This window comes from Anas acuta, chromosome 4, assembly GCF_963932015.1.
Source record: "Anas acuta chromosome 4, bAnaAcu1.1, whole genome shotgun sequence".
NCBI lineage: Eukaryota > Metazoa > Chordata > Aves > Anseriformes > Anatidae > Anas > Anas acuta.
Window position 1 is genome coordinate 66042264 of NC_088982.1, and position 24159 is coordinate 66066422.

General features: G+C 36.4%; 1 protein-coding gene across 4 annotated transcripts in view; it reads left to right on the plus strand.

The window, feature by feature from the left end:
* CCSER1 (coiled-coil serine rich protein 1) overlaps positions 1 to 8639 on the plus strand; it is a 664709-nt gene extending 656070 nt beyond the window's left edge. For 3 of the 4 annotated variants that reach the window (XM_068681709.1, XM_068681707.1, XM_068681708.1), the window contains one exon: positions 1783 to 8639. In XM_068681709.1, the coding sequence (XP_068537810.1) occupies positions 1783 to 2265 (483 nt within the window). In that variant the 3' untranslated portion in view covers positions 2266 to 8639. The remainder of the gene's footprint in view (positions 1 to 1782) is intronic. The other variant, XM_068681710.1, reaches the window with a different exon arrangement.
* Positions 8640 to 24159: the final 15520 nt, after the last annotated feature.

The following is a 24159-nucleotide window of genomic DNA, read 5'->3' on the forward strand; positions in this document are numbered from 1 at the left end:
ACAATCAGCACTGAATAAAGTAATAAAAATGTTACACCAGTCCATTTTTTTTCTAGAACTACCAACTCTGATGTCTAAAATGCGCTGCAATACTTGTACTTGTATCCAAACCTACATATGAATCTGCATAGAAGCATGACCATTAACCTGACTACACAAACATTAAAAAAAAAGAAAAAAAAGAATTGTAAGCCATGACTATTAACTATTAATCTTACGCGTTGCTTAAAAAAGACATGCATGCAAAATGATATAGATTGTCCTGAAACAATACATATGTTCCCAATGGAATCATGGAAACATCCTGAGATGTTTTTTAGCAAAATATTGTTATAAGATTTGGGAGTATTTTTGATTCCCTCTGCTTTATTTTATATATATACACACACATATATATATTGCATATAGCAATGTAAAAGTCTAGAAACTGTGACTATGTCCTCTTAGAGTTCTGTTGCAGAAAAACTGCATGGTATAATATAGATTTTATTATATTTTTTTTTTCAAATGAGTGGCAGAAGTTGGTGCTTTCGACAGAAAGCGTGGCAGGGATAAGACAAGGGAAAACACATATTCCAAAATAACATAGAAAATAAATAACTATTTCCTCACAGAATTGCAGAGATACCACAGATTATAAGTAGATTTCATTAACAATTTTTGAAACTCATTTCCAAATATTTAATCTTTGTTTTGCAAAAAGGTGTCATATATGCTTTGCAACAATTTATGAAGATCTCTTATGAAGCTTTCTTATGAAGTCATGTAGACCTAAAGCTCAGGTTCTAGGCACTAGACTTCTGAACATTCAATACTTGGCTAGTGCAATTCCTCAGCCAGAAACATATCTCCCAGTGAACTTGCCTATTACAGTCTGTCATAGAACAGGCAGAATCTTGCTCTGACTGTACTAACATTTTCCCCTCAACACTTTTTTTTAGTTTAGACAATGCAAATATATGTTTGCTAAATGTGTGGAGAGAAGGATTAAATGTGGTCTCACAGGCTAATCATAACCTCTCAGGCCAGGTGTTCTGCACATCAAAATGAAGCATCACACTATATGCAGACCAGAAGTCCATAGTAATTTGCTTTACCATGGATAGATAAAGCACGTTTATTTACACAAATGTAAATGCCTGTATGCTCACACAGCAAATCAAAATCTATTAACACTCTGGAATCCTTACACTGTATTTTTTTCAGGCAGCTGGTATAAAATTACTGTTCTGCTCTGGCAGAGCATTTCGACATGTATTTGACTCTAAGTGAAACACCTAGATTCAACGGACATGGAAAGCTGGGCTTAAATGAGGCATGAAGATATTCTTAAAACACATTATTAACATTTTCTAATAATTTGAGAGTATTAAGTGTTGAACTCTATTCAATAAAAGTTCTTGTTTCATCACATGAAATGCTTTTGAAAATCTGTTAGCAGTTCATGGAACTTTATTATCCTTTTATATTGTTCTGGAAAAAAAAAATCTCTTCTGATTTAAACTATTTTTTAAGGAAATGCCCCAGACCCTTACATCTAATAAGTATTTTTCAGTGTTTCTGTTGTTGTTGTTTTTAAATACAAATTAATACTTCATTCAGTTTATGCTAACAATGTTTTGAGAGTTTTATCAGCATTTGAGATTCATCTTTCATTTTAATTCTCCAGCCCCATCCTCTGTACATATGTAATAAGGAGTGTTTTATATACCGTCTGCTGTTTTCCTGCTAATGTGTTCTGTTGCTAAAACTTCTGGCTTTTGTTTGTTTGTTTTGCCACAGGTTACATATCCAAACAGAATGGTGAACCAAAATCTCAGCACAAGGGACAGAAAGTCAGTACATACTCCCACAGAGGACCCTTTTAGATACTCAGGCAACCGAGCAACAACCTATGAAAGCAAAAGCTGTCAGCTGTCTAATTTGTGCCTGAGCAACCTCCTGAAAGAGAAGGAGATAGTGGAAGTCATCAAGCATACTAGAGGCACATACGAAACCCTCACTTCAGAGGTCACCCAGAACGGTTTGGCCACCACGGCACCAAGCACAGCAAAGCCAGCATCCAAGACAGACAGCTACCCACTCTTCTCAGGAGCTCCAAAAGACCAAACTGCTGTACCTCGGCAACATACCACTTTCACAGGGAGACTTGGCCAGCCTCCAAGGGGACCCATCTCTTTACACATGTACAGCAGAAAAAATGTTTTCCTCCACCACAATTTGCACACAGCAGAGCTGCAGACTTTAGGTCAACAAGATGGGTAACAGTGCATTCTTGCCGTGGAAGGAGTGTCAACTGAAAGGAAACATAAGCTCACCTACAGCTCAGTCTTAAGTTTTCATCTGCTGCTACCTTTACATGAAAAAAAAAAAAAAATAAAGTAAAAATTAACATTGTGTATAGGTTTCATACTTTCCCATGTAGGACTGTAGCATACGGATGAATTAGATTGTTAAATAACTAGATTGATTTGTCACGCAAAAGTCGCTATTGGTAGAATAAATGGGATCATTTGCCTGGCACTGATAGTCCGAAATTGGCTAAGTATTTTTTTCTTTTGTCTTTATAAGCCACCAACACAACCTGAAGTTCTAGAAGGTGATCTTAATACTATGTATGTTTAATAATTTTACTGTTAAAGTAGATGTGAGGAATGAATAGGTACATAATTAGTAAATCCACTTGAAATTCATATGGACTAGGGAAACAGTCAGAAGTCTCTGAGGACCACCCTCTTCTTAAAACTACAATAAAATTTACTCACTTGTAGAGGTGTGTTACCACTTCTTGCTGTATTTTACGAATGCCTCGTGCCACAAGTAGAGGAAGTAACTGATTTTCTTCCTCTAACAGGAAATCATAGAGGCTCACTGGATATTTGAATCAGAATAATTGGAATACATTCTGAGGATGGCAGCTTGATTTCTTGATTTTCCTTTCCTTCTCCCTGCCCTTTTCTGGCTAAATTTGTTCTACTTTTTTGTTCTATGGAGACATGTCACATTGTGGTGATGATTGTGCTCTGCAGACACTGTCACTCATGACACAATTTGACAGTCTATGTATATAAAATGCATCATATAATTTCATTTCACTTGCCAAAACAAAAACAAAAAAAAATCGATCAAACAAAAGGTGAAAGACTAAATTAAGAGAAATTGTCTTATTACCCACACCAAATTACCTGTGTAAATTGTGATATTTGTAGACCATATCTGCACTTAATGACCTAGTTTATACCAACTCAGCAGGTTTGCTCATCTTAATATATTACATGCAAGTGAGATGAATCTAATGCTACCAGACATGCAGCATGCTGGTCTCAAGGGAATGTAAATTCATCTGATCATGCTACGGAACCTGAAGACTTTTCAATACCAGAAGATCCTGTTTTCCCCTTTCATAGGGATTGAAAACAGGCATCTCAAACAAGATGTTCAAAACATGTGGCATTTACTAAACTTGACACTTAGTTTGCAACCTCCAGCAGGTAATCTGTTTGAATAATATTAGCATGTATAGTTAGTTGCTTTTAAATAATCTGGCACGTTCAAGTATGATAGAGGCAGATCAGATAAAAGTCATCTCTGTCTTTAACTGGCGATGAATAATGAAAGGCAAGAGTATGGCACATTCCCACACAAAGAAACAAACTAGTGTGACAACTGAAGTAGCATACAATGAAAAATGGAGCTTCTGTAACCACTAATAATGCTGTAACTTTTAAAGGTAAATCCCATAGGGCATATAAAATGAATTAACAGCATAGATTTTAACTAGTTTTACAAACATCTGCTTAACTACTTAATATTCAGATGAATACAACAATTGGTTAGATTACGAAACAATTAGATTATGAACTTGGCAGATTCTCTGCAAAGCCATTTTAGCAGTCTGAACTTTCAGGACTATATTTATTGAGGATTTTAATTTGGTTAGAGTAAATTTGATGACATCATCTGATGTTGAAGAGAGCAGGTTTTGTCTACATATGATATGGGGGTAATTTTGGGTGTCCATACGAATCAATATAAACATTTGCCAAAAGTGTTCATGTTTTTATACATGTGGGTGTGTGTAGCTACTGCCAAAACTTTTAAAAAAATAAAATAAAAATAAAATGCAAAAACAGTTTGATCAAATGAACTATGGGTATTCAAGACTCCCAGGCCTGCACTGAAACTCATAGTTTAAATTCTACCAAAAAAAACCTATATATATAGTAATAACAGAATGTCACTATTCAGAATTGTGTTTTCATCTGAGCAATCCTTTAAGGTTATGGTAGATTGAAAGTACAGTTGTTTATTATTAACAATACACTTCAGTCTTCTTCATCCCAAGAGCTGATGTATGCAATTATATTTCAGATCTGTAAATAAATTAACATACACTGTAATAAGGGTTTTTTTCCCTATGATACAAATGTACTATAAGTGCATTTAAAAACAAAAACACAAAAACAAAAAACATAACCTTTTCAATTTTAACTTACTGTATCTATAGTTGTTGGTGGTTTGTTTGTTTTTTGTTTTTTTGTTTTTTTGTTTTTTTCTGGAAAATGGACTTTTGGATTACAATTTCTTAAAAAAAAATCCAACTATACATTTCAAAAGAAAAAAAAAAAAACAAAACAAACAAGAAACACATTTTAAACATTACTATTTTCTTGGAAAATCTTTTATAAATCTGAAACTTAAAAAAAAATCTGGAGAAAACAGTTCAATTAAAGCAAGGGATATTTTTAAAATGTCATCTTGAAGGTGTTTTGTATCAGTATTTTCAGCATTGTTATATTATTTGTAATGCTAAGTGTAAATCACACCCAGAGAAGGGTATTAGCCACATGTTAATGTACAGTACAGCAGTAACTGTAAAACAGAGGTCCTTTGTTTGATCCTCTTGTATATATAGTAAATTATAAAGTGACAACATGTGGACATTCTTTCAGTGAATTGATTCCTTTGTACTAAAAATCTCTAGTTTTTTAAGAGTTTCATGTACAAAATGATTTATACATTTCTCCAAGGCTGTACATACCCAAAGACATGACACTAGGGAGGGAAAAAAAAAAAAAAGTGTTATTTTTGCCACAGAAGGTCTTTTTTGTTTGTTTGTTTTTGTTTTTATTTTTTTTTTCTAATATATTTCTGTATACAAACCATAACTGTAAAATTTTTACTGAATATTTCTTCTTCTTGTTACTTCCATATTTTTTGGTGTTATAAGAGGGCATTTTAAGGAGAAGGAAATCCCCAAAGAAAAGCCGTTTCCATTTGAATCGGTGTCCCATTTTTCGAAACATTTACTTGGCACAAGTAACATTGTATGTGCCCTAAATATTTTTTTAATAATTTAATACACCCACATCTGGAATGGTAAACTGTCTCTGTAATTATCCTTACTTCCCCTACTAGAATAAGCTCATTCTACAGGATCCATTAATAGCATAAAGTAACATACAGGAAGGGATTTTTGATATACCCTGTGCACATGAATGAAGTAAAAACTGTGCTTGCACATATTGGAAGGAGAAGATTTTCCAGAAACCTGACTCTTATTTAGGCTATTTGACAGCGTTTGAAAACATTCTGTAAGATAAATTTCTGCTGCTTTTTAAAGATAGCTCATCCCTCTATATATAAAATTAAACAGATGGAATAAGTTCCTTTTTTAAAACCCAGACTGTTACATTTAACTTCATTGCTTTTAATTCCAAAATACACACATCCATGAAAACGTTATAAGGGTTCCCTTCCCTTCCCTTCCCTTCCCTTCCCTTCCCTTCCCTTCCCTTCCCTTCCCTTCCCTTCCCTTCCCTTCCCTTCCCTTCCCTTCCCTTCCCTTCCCTTCCCTTCCCTTCCCTTCCCTTCCCTTCCCTTCCCTTCCCTTCCCTTCCCTTCCCTTCCCTTCCCTTCCCTTCCCTTCCCTTCCCTTCCCTTCCCTTCCCTTCCCTTCCCTTCCCTTCCCTTCCCACTTTTGAAGAATGCATTTCCAGACTAAAATTTTTCACATGGGGTTTGAAGCATTTGAAAGTTTACCTAGGATATTCACATTGGTCCCACAAGTGCATTCCATTCACTGCCTAAAAATTGATAATTTTCCCTTTCTTAAAAGCCATTTGGAAGTAGCAAATTCTGGCTGCACTTACTGATTCACTTGATACTATTAAATATACAGGACACACTGCAAACTAATAAAAATAGGCTATCCAGAAATCAGTACTGTCATTTATATAACAACAGTTATACCATGTCTCCATTGGTTTGATCATCGACTTCTGTTAGACTACACTGAGTTGCATCACCTGATGATTGGGATTGTGGACTTCAGTCCACCTTGTCTTAGTTTATGCAAAAGATCTCTGAATTTTGAAATCTTTTCTGTTTTACAGAAAACGATGAGAAAAGACTTGACATAACTAAAACACCAAGTCACAATCTAGAGCAATTGTCCTTTTTTTCTTCCTTCACGTTAGGGAAAAAAAAATCCTATAAAACTCCTCATATATCTCCATAAATCATAACTTAAATGCAGTACAGTAACAGTGACTTCTAACAAAACTTTGAAATAAATACCTGGAGCAAAAAATCCAGTGGAGTCTTCTTACAGACATTTGGAGTTGTTTGGAACTGTGAGGTCTGTATCTTGGTGTGTTAATGAAATATGTCCTATAGCCTCTCCTCCTTCAGCCTCACTACAGATGATTTTATTTATTTATTTATTTATTTATTTATTTATTTATTTAGTTATTTATTTCTGGCAGAGAAATTATTGTTTGAAGCCTGTGCTAGATAAAACAGACAATGCAGTGAGAAAGTATGCTGAGGAAAATGGTGAAGGCCTTCTCCCGTCTTGGAGAAACATCCAGCATTCTTCTAGGAGGCATTTTTATCTTCCACAGTCAGCAAGAAGTTGGCAGAGATCCCTCAGGAGAAGAACATACTTAGATCATGCAGGGCCATAACTGCCTTTAAACTGCCTTTACTCTAATGTGTCCTACATAAGGCATTCTTCAGATTGTTTGGAAATTTCAGCAGCTGCAGAATGAGTTTTGCTGGTATTTAGCCAACCAACTTAAAGATAAAAATGCCATGTGCTGCTTTCAACTCTAGCTGTTCAGATCTTGCTTCATCGTTGATTTTCTGTCCAAGTTGTAAGAGTGTACACACCGTGATGAATATGATACTAACTCCTTACAGTATAAAAGACAGTGGAAGTCTGTCCTCTAAGAGGCTCAGATTTGCAGTTTAAGACAACTGCCTAGATTTAATTATTATCAGTGTCAACTTCAAGGATTTTCAGTTGTTGCAATGGTAGTGGTAAGGAAACATTGATCTATTTTGGAAATATTTGTTTAATTTTTGTTTGAATATACTTAAAATATTCCTCAGTATTTAAGGGAAAAAAAAATAACTTTTATAACCATAAATTTCTTATAAATTCTCAGTAGTCACAGTTGCCCGTTGCATTTAGTAGTGCTGTAAAATATTTTGGATGTGCCATTTTTGTTGCATTCATTACCAGCAAATCTTACTTGTTATTATTTTTTGTCCTCAGTCCTGTGCTTAAAGCACAGAGAAGACTTCTGAAGATTTCTGTAGAAATAATCCTGTCCTTATGAAAGCAGAGCAAAAATAAACTTACCTGTGTGATCTATGTGATCCCTTGGGATGGAAAACCTTTTCAGATTGATCTGAACTAGGAAAGATTTTCAGATTGATCTGAACAAGGAAAGATTTGTGAGAGTCTGATGGATGTGACAAATGTCATATCTGTTGTTTTCCCAAATCCCTATAGAAGTTACAGAGGATAAAATACTCCACAGAGAAGGTTTTTCCAGTGTACAAATAATACTGCCTTGTATTTTATATTGCCACCCTTGCTGTGCCTCTCTGGAATTCAGAAACAATAACTTTAAGCATGTACATAGGCTGACTATGTAGACAAGCTACACCACAGTACCATTTCTGCTTTAAAACGCCTCCTCTAGATTCTTTTATCTGATCACTAAGATATTTAATCTAACCAAAAAGCATCTCAAACTTATTTAAGCACCTGTATAGTAAAATACTAATTTGAGACTGTTTTTATCACATTGAAGAAGCTCTGATAGGGTATTTTTTTAATGTCTGTAACAATGGTAGTAGTATAGTAGAATTTTAATTTATATTTATTTTTCCATTATGTCAATGCACTTTATATGAGGGCTTAATGTGAATTACAAAGTAGCCTGCATTCTTTTTTCTTACCTAAACTTAATTTCAACAGGGTTCAGAATTCTCTAGTTAAGTTTAAACATGTGAACAATCCCATCAACATAAAACAACCAAATTCTGATTCTTTCAAAAAGGTAACAAACAAATAATGTTTTTGTCTAACTTAAATAATTTCATTCATATTTATTGTTTGAAAGGTATGACATCTACATAGTTTTTTGGTTTTTGTTTATAGATATATATATATAAATATATATATATATATATATATAAATACTCATCAAAACCCTACTTTTTCAATTAGAAAAGATACAAACCAGCCTTCCTGCTTAAGTTCCTTGTCCAGCTATATCATCAGGCTTTGTTTTCCAAATCATTATTTATTTTTATTTTTATTTTTATTTTTATTTTTATTTTTATTTTTATTTTTTTTAATCTATTTGTTTCTCATGGTTAAAAGTAAAAAAAAAAAAAAAGAATAAAAGGGTTTTGTACACATTCTACACATTGTGTGTACAGATAATTACAAGAAGAATATAAGAAATCAAAGCTCTTAATCAGTGATGCATCTGACATTGTTTAAGTAAGAGGTTCAACAGTATATAAAAATCTATGTAAGTGGAGAACAGATGTTTTGTAGCTGGGATAAATCTGATGGAAGGGTAAAAGGTGACAGATTTATAGCTTTTATTCTGTTCTGATAGCTGTTTTCTGCTAAATATACTGAAGTAATATTTAGGCAATTAACCTCTTGGAATAGAAAGAGTTGATTACTCAACACCACAAAGTATGGTTCAAGGTACTTCCATATTTTGATTTAATAACATCCAAGATAATTTATATATCGTTTTATTACTACGGTGTGGTCTGAAGTGTAAGCAGAACAACACAATTGCAGTTTAACATGGAAAAAAAAATAGAAGAAAAAAGAGTGTCCATCTCTAAAAGATCTATCTCTAAAGCCTTGCACTTTGTGTAGTCATTTCTAACTATCTGAAGCAGGTTTGTATAATTGTATTTCATGCAAACATGGTAGCACCCTTATACTAGGTACTGGTGTTCTCTAACCAATGAGGAAACATTGAAGATGACCCAGACCAAATGTCAAAGAACCGCAGTTAGTTAATAGCATCATATTTGGTTTTGTAGTGTGTTTTTTGTTTGTTTGTTTTATTTTTTTTTTTACTTTCCAGTGAAAGACCATGATTTTTTTTTTTGAGAAAATTGTACACAAATATCTCCATAAGGTGTTTGGCCTATGTGACTTTCAACTAATTTGGAGAGAATTAAAATTAGGCCAAAGCTGAGAGATTCTGAAAATTATGACTGTTCTTTAATACTGACAATGATCATAAGATATTTTTAGGCAATTTTATTAAAATACGGTGTTCTACTTTGTGTATTAAAATTAGTTATGTTATTGTCTAATTTTTTTAAAACTTCTGACCACTATAAAAATTGAAGGACTAGACATTGATTTTTGCATTATATGATGCAAGTAACCATTTAAATTCAACAACAATCAAATTGTTACATAATATTGTAAACTATTTTTAATGTAATTGAAAAAAACATTGGTATTACATGAATAAGGTGCTTTGAAGTAGCAACAAAGATGAGAAATAGAGGAAAATATTGAAAATATTATAAATAAAATATAAATAATGCACTGTTGAAGAATATAGAAAAAATAATAGTTCTACATGAGGCAGTGGAAGACTTTTTACTGTTAAGAAATCTAGGATTTCACACTGATGATTTTAAATGTAACTTTTTGTAAGTAATTTTGAAAGATTTTTTTTTTTTTCTAAGAGATAACAGACTTGAAAAAAGAACTTCAGATCAGTCTTGGAGTAGAATTTACAGTAGCGAAGATATCTAGCCCTACAGTAACTACCAGTTAAGTTCAAAGAAAGTTGTAAAACATATCTAAGATCTGATTGGACAAGTCTATTAGTAATTTTTTGTGTGTAGCCTACAAAGCCATAAATTAGCTAAATTCTAATTCTTATTTAACAGGAAGATATTATTTAATATTCAAAAATGTTCAAGGCATAACTCTAACCTTTGATTTTAGTGTCAGTTTCTTCTCTGGTTTTCTTTTTTTTATTCTGTGTTTTTAAAAATAGTTTTGAGGCTTTGTCATGGACATTTTCAAATTCAATTTTTGTTCACTAACTGAAAAAAACAAAAAACATGTCACCTTTGGATACAAACACTGTTGCCTCTGAAGAATATCAAGCAGCATTCTGTTTGCATTCTGTTTTTTGTTTTTGTTTTATTTATTTATTTATTTATTTATTTATTTATTTATTTTTATCAGATTACTGAGGATATAATTTCTGTGGGTTACTTCGAAACTTCGAATAGTTATAGCACTTCATTAAACAGTACTATGGGATTTTATTGATATCATTTAATGAATATTTGTTTGTTCTTATTTCTAGTTGGCATCTTTACTTTTACATTTGATGGAAAAAATATATATATTATTTTTCAATATTTATATGGACTTCTAAGTTTAAACCTGTGTAGAGGTGCAAATTCAGATACTTCCATATCTGAAGTGAACATAAAGGGCTCTTACAATTTTTCTTTCTTTTATTTTTCAAAAAATACAAATTGGTTAATAAAAATCGTGTTATTCTATGATGATCCTGTGTTGTTTTTCTTTGAAGTACCTATCTTACACTTATTTGACTTTTCTTCATACTTCTGTTGGTGAAATACATGTTGCACTTTAATAAACAGAAACACTTTAGAATCTTAATGCAGTTATTAGCAATCTGTTATAAATAAGACTTGTATTATTTATCCCCTAATCTCTTTAATCACTTGATGATAATTGTACTTTAAAGCTGTTTGATACTACTCTAACTCACAAGTGCAAGCACATCTTCAGAACTTTATACACAATCAAAAAGGTATATACAAAAATTAAAAAATCTATGGTGCTAATACTGCTAAAACCACAGGAATTTTCCATTTTGTCCTGGCATTTTGTAAATTCTTTACTATACTATTTCCTGAGTATTGAAGTAGTTTTTTCATCCAGAACTGTTCTCAGTTCCCAACACCATTTCCCAATTGTTCTTATTATAAAATTTTAATCTCCATAATCAAATAAGGCTTGATTTTATTTTGTTTCTTCTCTGCAACTTCTTGTTCTGTTATATTCTTTTGCTTATATTGCAGGTATGTTTGCTTATTGTCCATAACAGTGTTTCAAGTAAGGATGTTATAACATAGTCCTCCACTTCGCTTCATTTTCCCTGTAGCATATTTAAACGATTCTCTTAACCTTCAAAGGCCAAAACCATTATTATTACTTTGATTCAAATATATGAAGAAATAGGCAAATTATCACATTTGCAAGGCTGTAAAATATTTGTCATTGCTAACAGTGTTCTATTAATAAATAAAGTATGAAGAGCAAGAAGATTGATGATCCTGCAATAATTGATAATCTAGTGGCCAGCAAAAATGCTACTTCAGCTTATTTCTGCATGTGAATATTTCCTACACACTGGACTCTCAGTACAGCAGGTTTATTTGGCTTTATTTTACACGACCTACGGTAAGCAATTTTCAGTCCCAACTGTGAAAGACTCAGCCCGGTCTCCAATTCTGCATCCAGAAATAGTTGTACCTCATTTCACAGTATTTATATGTCTATTACTCTGTCAGTAATAATGCTAAAATATATCTCCTACTCTAACCTCTTTGTTACTGTTACCATACATTGTTCAGTATCTGCTCCATCTCAGTGGTGTACATAGTGATGTTTCTAGCATTTAAGTGCCTTTCTGGAATATGAAGCCTAAAATTTTACATATATTTTATATATATATGCATATATATATATGTAAATATCTTCAAAGGAAAAATATCAGTAGAAGAATACTTTCTAACCTCTGATAGCGTTATACCAGTCCATACCTATACTCAATGCTGGTATTTCCCTGTGAATTTAAATTACGGTATATTTAGTCTTCTAATCAATGAAATGAAAATCAAATTAAATTGAATTGGAAGGAAGTGGAAGTTTCTTTGAAATTTGCACAGGTCATACAGAATGTTTAGGAAGTAAGGAAACTTCCCTAAGTGACAACACTTCTTTGAAGCTTGAGGAGGCTTAGCTGTGTTGCCAAAATGATGGACAGCTTAGCTTTTGTATGGTGATTGTCTATAAAATGACTGAGAAATTTTCAGTGGTTACATATTACAGATGTTTCCTTACTTCCCTCCAAATCCTCATTTTTTATGAGGAACAACAGGACAGGAATTTACTCCTGAACACATAAATAACTCAAAAGCTACTGATGACTCAGAGTGAGACAGTATTCTGTAAGCAGCAAAGTCATTTGTTAGTTGTTTCACTGCCTAATGTGAAGTTCAAATTAGGATTTTGGGGAGATACTCTGGGAGATGCAAACAGATCACCATTCTGTTGCAGTTATACAGCACCATACTTGCAACATTTGCAATAAAAGCAATGGAAGCAATAAAAATTGGAAAGCATTATTATTTGTAATGTTTTATTTTATAATAACTTCAAAAACATGATGGATATTGTTGCTGTAGAAAACCACATGGAGGAGAACAAGCTAAATTATATTTTTTTTTGTTTCAGGTTAAAAAAAATAATAAAAATAAAAACACTAATATCTATTAATCAATAAATTAATCTCTAACATATTTCAAGTGTTGAAAAAGTTCTAATAATAAGCATTGTTCCTTGAATTCACCTTTCTTAATGATGAACATGAACTACTTTATCTAATAATTAAGTTTTATGATCCATAAAAACTCTTCCATGTACTGACTTACTTCAAGTTAACTTATATGTGAGTATAATTGAATTTACATGTGACACTGTTTTAAGCAAACTGATGTTATGCACAATTCTATTTATAGGCATACATCTCACACATCTACCTCTGATGTGCTCCATAATATAGATGTGCACTCTTATTAGCAACACCAGCTAGACCAAGGCTCTGCTTTAAATTAATTCTCTTGTTTTAATCATTCTTCCTTTTCTCTCTTTTTTTCTCTTTTCTTTCTTAACTTTTTGTATTCTCTTCTGTAGTTGTTACAAATTTTGATCTGTAATGTAAGGTATTCAGAGTCCTTTAAGATAGCTTCTTGAACTGAGTTTCACCTGTGCCTGATTTAAGTATCAGGTCATGAGATAAATACCTGACCTCAGAAAGGGCTGAATTTAAAAGGAAGTTATTGATGTCAAGGTTCTTCCTTAAGTAAAAACACAGAGGAATCTAGAGGTATATAGTATATTTTCTGGGGAGACGATGCAAACTGTATGATGAATTAGCTCAAAGAAAGCCTGAAAAATGGTAAATTGTGTAGGAAGAAGTTTAAGAGAAGAAGGAAATACAACACTAAGAATGCAGAAGAGCTCATTAATTGAAGACAAGCAGATGAATTTTAGATCCAAAATCAGGAAAAACACAAAATACTTCATAAAATCATAGAATGAATTCTAATTCCCCCACAGTTAAGAATATCTTCCTTATATCTAATCTAAATCTACCCTCTTTTAGTTTAAAGGTATTCCCCTTTGTCTTATCACTCCACCACCTGACAGTAAGTCCCTCCCTAGCTTTTCTGTAGGCCCACTTTAGGTATTGGAAGGCCACTATAATGTCTTCCTAGAGCCTTCTCTTGTCCAGGATGAACAACCCCAACTCCCCCGGGACTGTCTTCATAGGAAAAGTGAAGGTCATAAGAAAAGCCCTCCAGTCATATTCATGGTCCTCCTCTGGGCTTGTTCTAATGCTTCCTTATGCTGTCCTTATTGTGCTGGGTGTCCCAGAGCTGAACATAGTCTTCCAGATTGGGTCTCTCAAGAGCAGAGTAGAGGGGGAGAATCACCTCTGTCAAACTGCTGGCTACACTTTTTTTGATACAGCTCAGGATACAGTTAGCTTTCTGGGCTGCAAATGCATATTGCTGGCTCATGTTTCATGTAATGGTTTCCTACCAACCAACAACCCATGACATTTTCATCAGACCTGTTTTTAACCCATTCTGTGTCCAACCTATATTTGTGCTTGGGATTGTCCCCGCCCAGCTGCATGACCCTGCACTTGTCCTTGTTGACCTTCATGAGGTTAGCACAGGCCCACCTCTCAAGCCTGTCTGTGTCCCTCTGGGGGATATCCCTTGACATCTCTTCCCTCCAGTGTGTTGACCACACCACACAGCTTGGTGTCATCATCAAACATGCTGAGGGTGCACTGGATCCCACCCTCCATGTCACCAACAAAGATGTTAAAGAGCACTGGTCCTAGTACTGACCCCTGTGGAACACCACTCATCACCAATTTCCACTTGGACCTTCCATCTTGACCCACTGACTGCAGCTCTTTGAGTATAACCATCCAGCCAATTACTTACCACCAAGCGGTCCATCTATCAGATCCATGTCCCTGTGTTTTAGAGACGAGGATATCATGGGGGCAGTGTCAGATACTTTGCACAAATCCAGGTAGATGACATCAGCTGTTCTCCTGTCCACCAGTGCTGTAACCTCATCATCAAAGGCCACCAGGTTTGTCAGGCATGACAAATCCTTAGTGAAGCCATGTTGGCTGTTACCAATCACCTCCTTACTTTCCATAAGCCTCAGCACTGTTTCCAGGACGATCTGCTCCATGATCTTGCCAGGCATAGAAGTGAGACTGACTGATCTGGATTTCCCTGGGTCTTCCTTTTTTTCCCCTTTTTAAAAATGGGGGTTATGTTTCCTCTCTTCCAGTCAGTGGGAACTTCACCGGACTGCCACAACTTCTCAAATATGATGGACAGGGGCTTAGTAACTTCATCTGCTAATTCCCTCAGGGCCTGTGGATGTATCTCATCAGGTCCCATGGATTTGTTCAGGTTCCTTTGATGGTCTTGATTGTGTTCTACACTGTGTGGTTCTTCATTCTTCCAGTCCCTGCCTTTGCCTTCTGGGACTTGGGCTATGTGACTAGAGCTCTTGTCAGTGGAGACTGAGGCAAAAAAGTCATTGAGTACCTCAACTTTCCCTGTATCTCTGGTAACCAAGTCTCCTGTTCCCTTCTGGAGAGGGCCCACAATTTCCCTAGTCTTTTTATCACCAATGTTCCTATATAAGTTTTTCTTATTGTCCTTAATGTTCCTGGCCAAATTTTATTCTAAATGGGCTTTGGTTTTCCTAACCCGATCCCTGGCTTCTTGTAGAATTTCTCTTTATTCCTCCCAGGCTACCTGTCCTTCTTTCACCCTCTGTAGGCTTATTTATTTGTGTGCGTGTTTGTCTAGGAGCTCCTTGTTCATCCCTGCAGGCCTCTTTGTTGGGATGCATAGCTCCTGAGTTTGAAGGAGGTGATACTTGAATATTAATCATCTTTCTTGGACTCCTCATACCTCCAGGGATTGTCTGAAGGTATTCTTACAAGCAGATCCCTGGAGAGGGCAATTTTTTCTCTCACAAAGTCTAGGGTAGCAAGCTTGCTGTGCTCCCTCCTTACTGCCCTCTGAATGCAAACCGGCACCATTTCGTGGTCACTGCGACCAAAGCTGCCCTAGAGCTTTAGATTCCCCACCAGCCCCTCCTTATGGTGAGAACGAAGTCCAGCGCAGCTCTTAATTCGGCCGTGGCCGCCATTTCGCAGCCACTCGCCGAGGCGATCGGCTCCGGGGCAGATGTGTTCTGCAGCGGAGCGGGGGATCGAGGCGGGCATAGGTTTTTTTCTGTCATCGACACCACTCGAGGCAGCCGAAGGAGCCGCCAGGAGCCCGCGGCCCTCGTGAGGGAGGCTGACGAGTCACGGGCGGAGCCAGCAGTGGCAGGAGCAGGGCGTTTATATCGCCAGGGCATCGCCGGCATTTTGCAGCCACTCTCTGAGGCAGCCAACCCCCTGGCTATGTAAAAGCAGTCCCTACGGAGCGCATTTAGCACATGCAGTTTGCACAGGGCAGGGAGGAGTGCAGAGAGGATCCTCTCCTCCCTTTCCCACTTCCCTTTCTCTTCCTCTCTTAAAAGTTTTAAGTCACTGTGGTGGGCACTCATCGCAGTGGCTGGGCTGAGGCAGCAACCCAAGCTGAGGAGACACGGCCTCTCTGGGCTCATGTGGGCAGCCATGTGGATCCCCTGAGGGGTGAAGTGGCAGTCCAGACTGAAAACTGTGGAAAACCCTGGAGCCCCCCCTGGGCCCTGAGGGAAGAGAGGGCTGTCATGGGTGCAGGTGTGTCCTGCTCAAGGAACTGCTTGAGGGAGAAATCCTGAGGGGCTCCTGGGAGTCTCTGAGGGAGACAGATAGGAGGTGTCAACCTACCCATACTGAGGCCCAGCAGCCCCCTCCTAGGTCCCTCACATGCAGGACAGAGGGCTTGACAGCCCACAATAGGAAAGAGGCTGGACCCTCGTCCCTGCTCGAAGCAGAAGAAAGCATCTGCCCCCAACACTCACAGTGCCACCAACCCCCATGGTGTCCCTGGGCAATAGATTTGAGGCTCTTGGGCAGGAAAAGGATGAGGGTCTGGAGAGCAGCCAGAACCCAGGCCCCAAAAAGCATGTCAAGGTTGAGGGAGGTACCAAGCACAGGGAGCAGGGCTGGTCGGGGCACTGTACCCAAACCAGTGCCACAAAAAAAGGGCAGAGAGTCTTAGTGATCGGGGACTCTTTGCTGGGAGGCACCAAGGCTCCTGTTTGCCATCCAGATAACCTCTCCAGAGAAGTGTGTCGTCTTCCTGGAGCGCGTGTCAGAGAAGTTAGGAAGGCTCTGCTGCAGCTCATTAAACCAGAGGACTATTATTCTGTGACTGTCATTGTGTGAGAATTGTGGGTGAGAATTAAGAGGCAGGCTGGTATGGGTGACACTGTTGTGGGGGTGTACTACAGGTCACCAGATCAGGTGGAGGTCAGTGAGGCCTTCTACAAGCAGCTGGAAGTAGCCTCACAATCCTGGATGTTGGATCTCATGGGGGCTTTAATCATACGGTCCAAATGGTCTGCAAAACAAAGATGTTGGACAGAAATTGCTGATGGACATGAGACCCAAGAGCTGTTTTTGCCATGGATCTTTTCTCTCTTCCACATTTAATGCTAAGACATCCCCTCTCCAGTGTCTTGCATTATCTCAGGTCTCCAGTTTTGAACTCCTTCACCTCTCACAAGGGTACACCTGGAAACTTCAGGCGCTGATGGCAACAGGTTTTCCTCAAGACTCCTGTAAGATCCCAAATGCCCAGCCTTTGTATAGCCAAGCTACCTATTCTACAGTTAGTTTAGAGCACTTACCGTGCTCAATAATATTTTTGTATTTTGGGAAGACCTCAAGTGCTCCATATTCTGTACCAAGTACCAGAAAAAAATGTTCAAACGATTTTACACTTGTGGCAACAGATGCAAACTGAATCAAATTATTCTTTACCCATACTTTAGAGCTAAACTGCTTATGTTTAAACGGCCAGCTTTTAATGCCAGACTGTCCCACTGAGGGATGTTCTTTCTTTCTTAAGAATTCAGAAATGTACATTTCTAGACCAGCCTGCTTCATCACAAACCAATGTTTTGAGAATGCATTGCAATGGGTCTAAAGCCTTTCAGGAAGTTGCCTACATATAAACTCCAGGATTGTGCTGTAAACCTGTATTGAGTTTATCTAGCAAGGTTTTGGTAGCTGGCGCTGTAGGCGTGGCCTCAATGAGAAGAGACCAGCAGCTGCCCCACGTTAGATAAGAGCCGGTTCCAGCCAGCTCCAAAGGAACCTGCTGCTGGCCAGAGCTGAGACAATAAACTGTGGTTTTTTTGCACCTCTGGGTGTGCATATTTCAGAAAGGGAAAAAATCTGCTGTGACAACAGCAGCTGGGAGAGCAAGGAATGAGAAACAGCCCTGTAGACACCAAGGTCAGTGAAGAAAGAAGAGTAGGAGGTGCTCCAGGTGCTGGAGCTCAAGTTCCCCGTCGACCTGTGGAGATAACCATGGTGGAACAGGCTGTCCCTCCTTCTGGCCTTCGGTACCATGGTGGAGCAGATCTCTACACCGCAGCTTACAGAGATGGGAATGAATAAACAGGTACTGAACCCACAGGAACACATATAGCATAGCACACATGCCCTTACCCATATGGAGTACAAGTCCTGACCTTGCCAAAATGCCACTATCCCACAATGATGTGGGATCATTTCAAATTCTGCTTTCTGAAATAGCCACAGACTGATCCACAGCAGTATGGGCATGTGGCCAGTGGGTCACATCGCATTATTCAGAGTTGCCATATGGGTGTCTAATTTGGTCAGGTGGCTTTAACCTTCTGTCTGCTGGCATAATGAAATATCACTGCAGATTCTGTGCACTTCCCAAACCTTGCCTCCATGTGTAGCATAACTTCACAAACATCAAGCCTTTAGCCCACAAAAACATTAATGCTTTTGAAAGCATCAGTGAAACTGTGCTATGTTTATCAGTATAAAACATTCTGGTGATGAGGTAAATATACCACTATGTGGGCTTTACATATGTTTAATTAAAATATGACACATCAGAAAACAAGAGCCACAGTCACTTTCTGTTTGGGAGGCATGCCATAAAGGATGTTGATTCTTTGTTTTACTTGCTGTGGACATACAGCCAACTGAGTTAGCAAATTACCTGAAATATTTATAAAGCAGCAAAATATTAATTAAAAATTGCTTAAGATATTTTAAATATTCACAGAAATAATGTCAGTTTCCATCTGTCATTAAAAATGGTGCTGGTAATATCTGTAATATTTGAAACTAGTGCTCTGGGAAAGTCAGGGTGGGTGGAGAAGTAACTACTTGTTTTTCACCTGTGTAGATTAACAAAATTGCTCAGAAACTTGTACATATATAAAAATAATTAGAAAAAGATGTCCATGATACATAGGACACACTAGGAAAGCAAGCTATTTGTTTATTTATTTGTAGGGGGTAGGTGGGCAAAAAACTCCACCTTGAACTCTAACAGAAAAAGTCATACTAACATGTATTTTGTAACTTAGAGTTTAAATAATCAATTTACAGGACAACCAGGGTTAGTCTATTAATGTTTGAGGGTCAGAAAAATGACTGCAGAAGTATTATTTTGAATTCTTGTCCAAAATGCTGCCCTACAGCATAAAGCAGATGTACAGAATTGATTGATCACCACCTCTTGTACACCATGAGTTAACATCACCATTATCAGTGGTAGTGGATGGTATGGGGCAGGCTGAAACTCTCTGAGCAGTTTTTTTGTGTATGAGAGAATGGTAGGACTTAGCAGTGCCTAGAAAAGATTCCCCATTACAGCCACTTCTTTTCCCATACTCTGTTAATACCCTGTAACATACTGGAGCATGCTGAAGGACTGGCAGCTGCATCTGTGCCTGACTTTGGTCTAGCTAAGTAATCATGCTGCTACTTGGTACTAATAGCAAAATATCCTTCAGGACATATATCAGGCAATCTCTTACGTAAGTGTTGAAGATACCTGGGCCCTTTGGCCTCACATTTATTTTCTAATAAAAATTGTGATTTCCTTGATAAGTTAGGACTGCTGAAATGGATTCTGTAGCCAGATGCTGCAGCCATTGCTCTTCTGTTACACATTTTTAGGAAAAATGGTTGCTTTGCTGGACAGTCTAGAGATGTTTCCTCAGAGTGAAGCCAAAGATTTAAGAATGTGTAATAATATGTTACGTTCTTTCTCTTTTTGCTTACCTTATTTATTTAGGTAAATGCATTTAAGGCATTGACATGGGCTGTGTCATCTCATTCATGAAAGACTTCAGCTTTGAGATGTCAATTCTTTTTTTCATCAAAGGATTACACATTTCTTAGTTCTTATAGCATGCTTTCTGTTCTGCATCAGCTGTGGGTCTCTTCCAACTTTATGGTTATTCTATGATTCTATTATTATGGTATGTGGAAGATTAACATGGTGAAGGTACTTTCATTACTAATCAAAATATAACATTTTTAAACTATCTTTCTCTACAATTTATAAAATTTGACTTAGAGGGAAAAAAAATGGTGTCTAAAATCCAGCAAACAGTACTTTGTTTACAGTATGCTACATTATATTGCATTGAGTTTCTTGGCTATGTTACCGCTTAATCAGATGGCTAAAATGGAAAACCTAAGAATGATTTTTGTTTAAAACCACTGCTAAACTTGCTAATCAAGCCTTTTTAAAAACACATAAACATAAATTTTCTGCATGCTAAACAAAATAAATATTCAAAATATACCATATCTTTGATAAATAGTAAAAGTTTACAGGGCAAAATTTCTTCCTTAATATACTAGCTTATAATCCTTACAAATAAGATTTTGCACTCTATTTGTATTCTAACTCTTGGGAAACATTTAATGAATAATATGAGCCATTTAGTGAAATTCACCATTTATTTGTTTAGTAATTCAAGTTCTAGCTACAAAAATGTTGTAAATGCCTGCTGTGATAGGCTTATCTTTTCCTCAGGCTTTGTCCTTTTTTTTTTTTTTTTTTTTTTTTAGGATGAGCTAGAAAACAGGCTGGAGTGAGTTGTAATACAGGAGTGGGGGAAATAGTGAAGTTTGTTTAAGGAATAAATTGAGCAAATAAACTCCATAAGCTGGAGCCGTTTGTCAAGGGGAAGCATCCATCTCGTGTCCTCTCTGCCCCAATATATATATATATATATATATTTTTTTTTTTTTTAATTGTATTCCAGACAAGGAGTTTTGGTTTGGATGTTTTGATGTTGTTGTTGGGGGTGGAATAAGACTGTCTCTTCCCTCATCCCTGGTTTTTGTGTAAAACCAGGATGCACCATTTATCATAGTCCAGAGAAATTTCATTAGTCCTTCTTACAAAAGGCTTGCATTGGTTGGAAAAAAAAAAAAAAAAAAAAAAAAGCCTTACTTTTATTTGAACACAGGGATATCCTGCAACTCGAGAGTAAGAATGCCTATGTCTTGGTGGCTTTGCTCATGTTCAAATAAAAACGAAATAGAAAATAACAATAAAAGACTATCAAGTTAAGTGTGTCTGTGAGAACAACCTCTACAAGTTCATGCTAGATGAGGGGAACCAAAGCACCTACAACTTAGCTTTGATTAAGTAGCTTGGATGTTTTTTTCAGTGAGTTCTTGTAATCATTGGAGCCCATATGATGTCTTGGAACTTGGATTTACCAGAAACATTATCAATGTTTCCTTCAGTTTCTCGTGGGTTTGAAGTATTCCAGGGTGTAGCTCAGGGTCATGATTCGATGCTTTTAAAATTTTTTTATTTTTTTTTTGTCACAAGTAACAAGTCAAATCTAGTTCTAATCAGATGAATGTGAGCTTGCTTCTCATCTGAATGACCAAAACTCTGCAAGTCACTTTCAACACTTTGAATTCCATCAGCTACATGACATAATATATAAATGTGCAGTACTGAAGTGAGACCTAAGTTATCACTGTTCAGTGTTTAGGGAATCAGACAAACTACAATTCCTTTAATTTGTCTTAACATCAGAATTTGAATTTTATTTTGCTTTTTAGTCCATAATAAAACTGAATAAAAACTTACAAAAATTCATTGAAAATGAAAAGTGTCTAGAAAACAAAACTATGTAAGTTTTAACAGGTTTAGAGGCAGCTTTCCAATGAAGTATTAATCCCTACATACAGGCATGCTACTTTAAAAAAAAAAAAACAAAACACAACAACAACCTCCACTGCACAAAACAGTGCAAGAAAAATGAGTCCAAATGATCTTAATATTGCCTTCAACCTTTTATTCAACCTTTTAGTAGACAAGTATATAAGATTTAAATAAAAATAGTGACATCTTAGCAGCGCTTAATAATAAAACTTTTATTACAAAAGTAGTGAAGTGTTATGAAGGATTTTTTCATTGGTTTTGTATACTAACATACCATAATCACAATTTTAGGTTTATAATAAAAAACAAATGGCTTGTCTCCTGCAATGGAAAAATGAGAGCCTCTTTGTGAGGGGGTGCACAGGGACATTAGAATTTGTCCCATGAAGGTTCTTTCTCCTTTTTCTTCCCCTGTCCGTGAATATTATGACAAAATACTTGGAATTGTTTCTGCTACTTGAGTACACTATTTTACAGAAATTACGCTTGCCCATGGTGCTGTCCAGCTGTTCTGTCTATTCATTTTGGGATGATTTGGATCTTTCTTTCATTGTCAATTGTACCTATACAGAATAGCAAAGGTGAATTCTGAAAATTCTTTTCAGTAAGAGTAGAGCAGGTTCACTCTATTTTTATTCAAGAATTCAATACATGGCTTTTTTTTTTTTTTTTTTTTCAGTATTTGTGTGGTTAGTGTTTGTTATTTTCATACACTCAGATACCTGTAAATTGATTCACACCAGGATATCCTAAAATGTGTAAGCCTGCGGAGTTTTCCTTGTATTTAAGAAAATCTGTACCTGTTATAATATATGTATTTTAGTTCTGACCCATTTCTGTCTTGTTTTTCTTTTCTGTTAGAAATGCAGGTAGGGAAATATATCATGTTTTCACAAAAGCTATCAAAGGGTTCTTTTTGTTAGTAAGGCACCTGAGGAAAAGATATATTTTTACTGTAGAGGGCTCAGGGTTTTTTTGACACCACCTTACACTATAAAAACATTTGTAAGATATATGCGTGTATGTCTGTTCAGCAGGAATTCATTTACCTATTTCATATTGGTAACTTTTTTTTGGAAAGTCTTATGATCTGTATGATCATAAAGTCTTATAATCTATAGCTGTTTTAAGCCTAATGCAGGACATTAACAGTGGTCCTAGTTACAAGCAGTATGACCTTTACTCATTAACAAGCATACAACAGCCAAAGTGCTCTCAGAAGAAGGATCTCTTCTTCAGGGCTGGCTGTAGCACTGGTGGGTGTATGTGTATGTTTCTTTTTTTGTTATTTTTTTTTTCTTATGCTTAGTTCATAACAGTTTTATTCCAATATATTAATTAGGTATGGTCTGTTTTTTCTGTATGTCGCTACCCAGTGCTTTTGATAAATAAGTGCATCCTTCTATAATCCTTTGTATGGATGATCATTTTGGAAAAAAAAAAAAGTTTAAATTTTGCTTTTATCCTGATTAAGGTCAAAAGTCTACTATTTAGTTCACTTTAATTTCTTCAGACTGTTCTAGGAATTAGCTTTTACTTATATATGTGTTTAAGCTGTTGTAGGAGGGTAAATTCAACTTGTATTTTAGATTGTTGTCATTTCCAGCTACTTGATCCCAGATGTAGTAAAGAAATACTCCTATTGTAAAGTCAGCAGAACTTGCTTACTGATTTCCCAGCAGGCTCAATACATGCAGAGGGCAGGACTCATTTGCACAAACACAGCTGAATGCTGAACACCTGCTTGAAATGATAATCCATGATGAGTTGTTTTATTCCATTGGGAGCATGACATTTATCTCTGATAGCTATGGTTCCCGGATGGCATGTGCTCCCACCTGTACTACTTGCTGAAGTAGAAGATTGTTCTTCATTTAAAAAGTCATGCATCTTTTTGGATGGATTTTTTGTTGCTTTGATTTTTCAGTAAGCAACAGTGAAGCCTTAAACTGGGCTAAGCTAATTTACCATTGTCACAATTCAAGACAAATTTGAGCTGTGTTCAGTTAGTAATTGCTTTGAACTTTAATCTCAGGTTTCATTCCTGGAGTTCAGTGTGAGTCCTGAAAAAAACTGCCACCGGTCTTGCTCTGGCAGTGCTGGCTATCACCTGTAGAGATGGCCTGGACCCTGGTCCCTGGTCTTTCTCCTGGTCCTGGGAGGCTTTCCTGTGGGCACGTGCTGTAAAGGCAGCCTTGCCTACACAGGGTTGAGTCTGACGTAAAACATGGGACAAGGGCTAATAACTTAACTGACTGTCAATATGTTTTCGCTTTTTCCCATAATGACTAAAAGAGTGTTGAA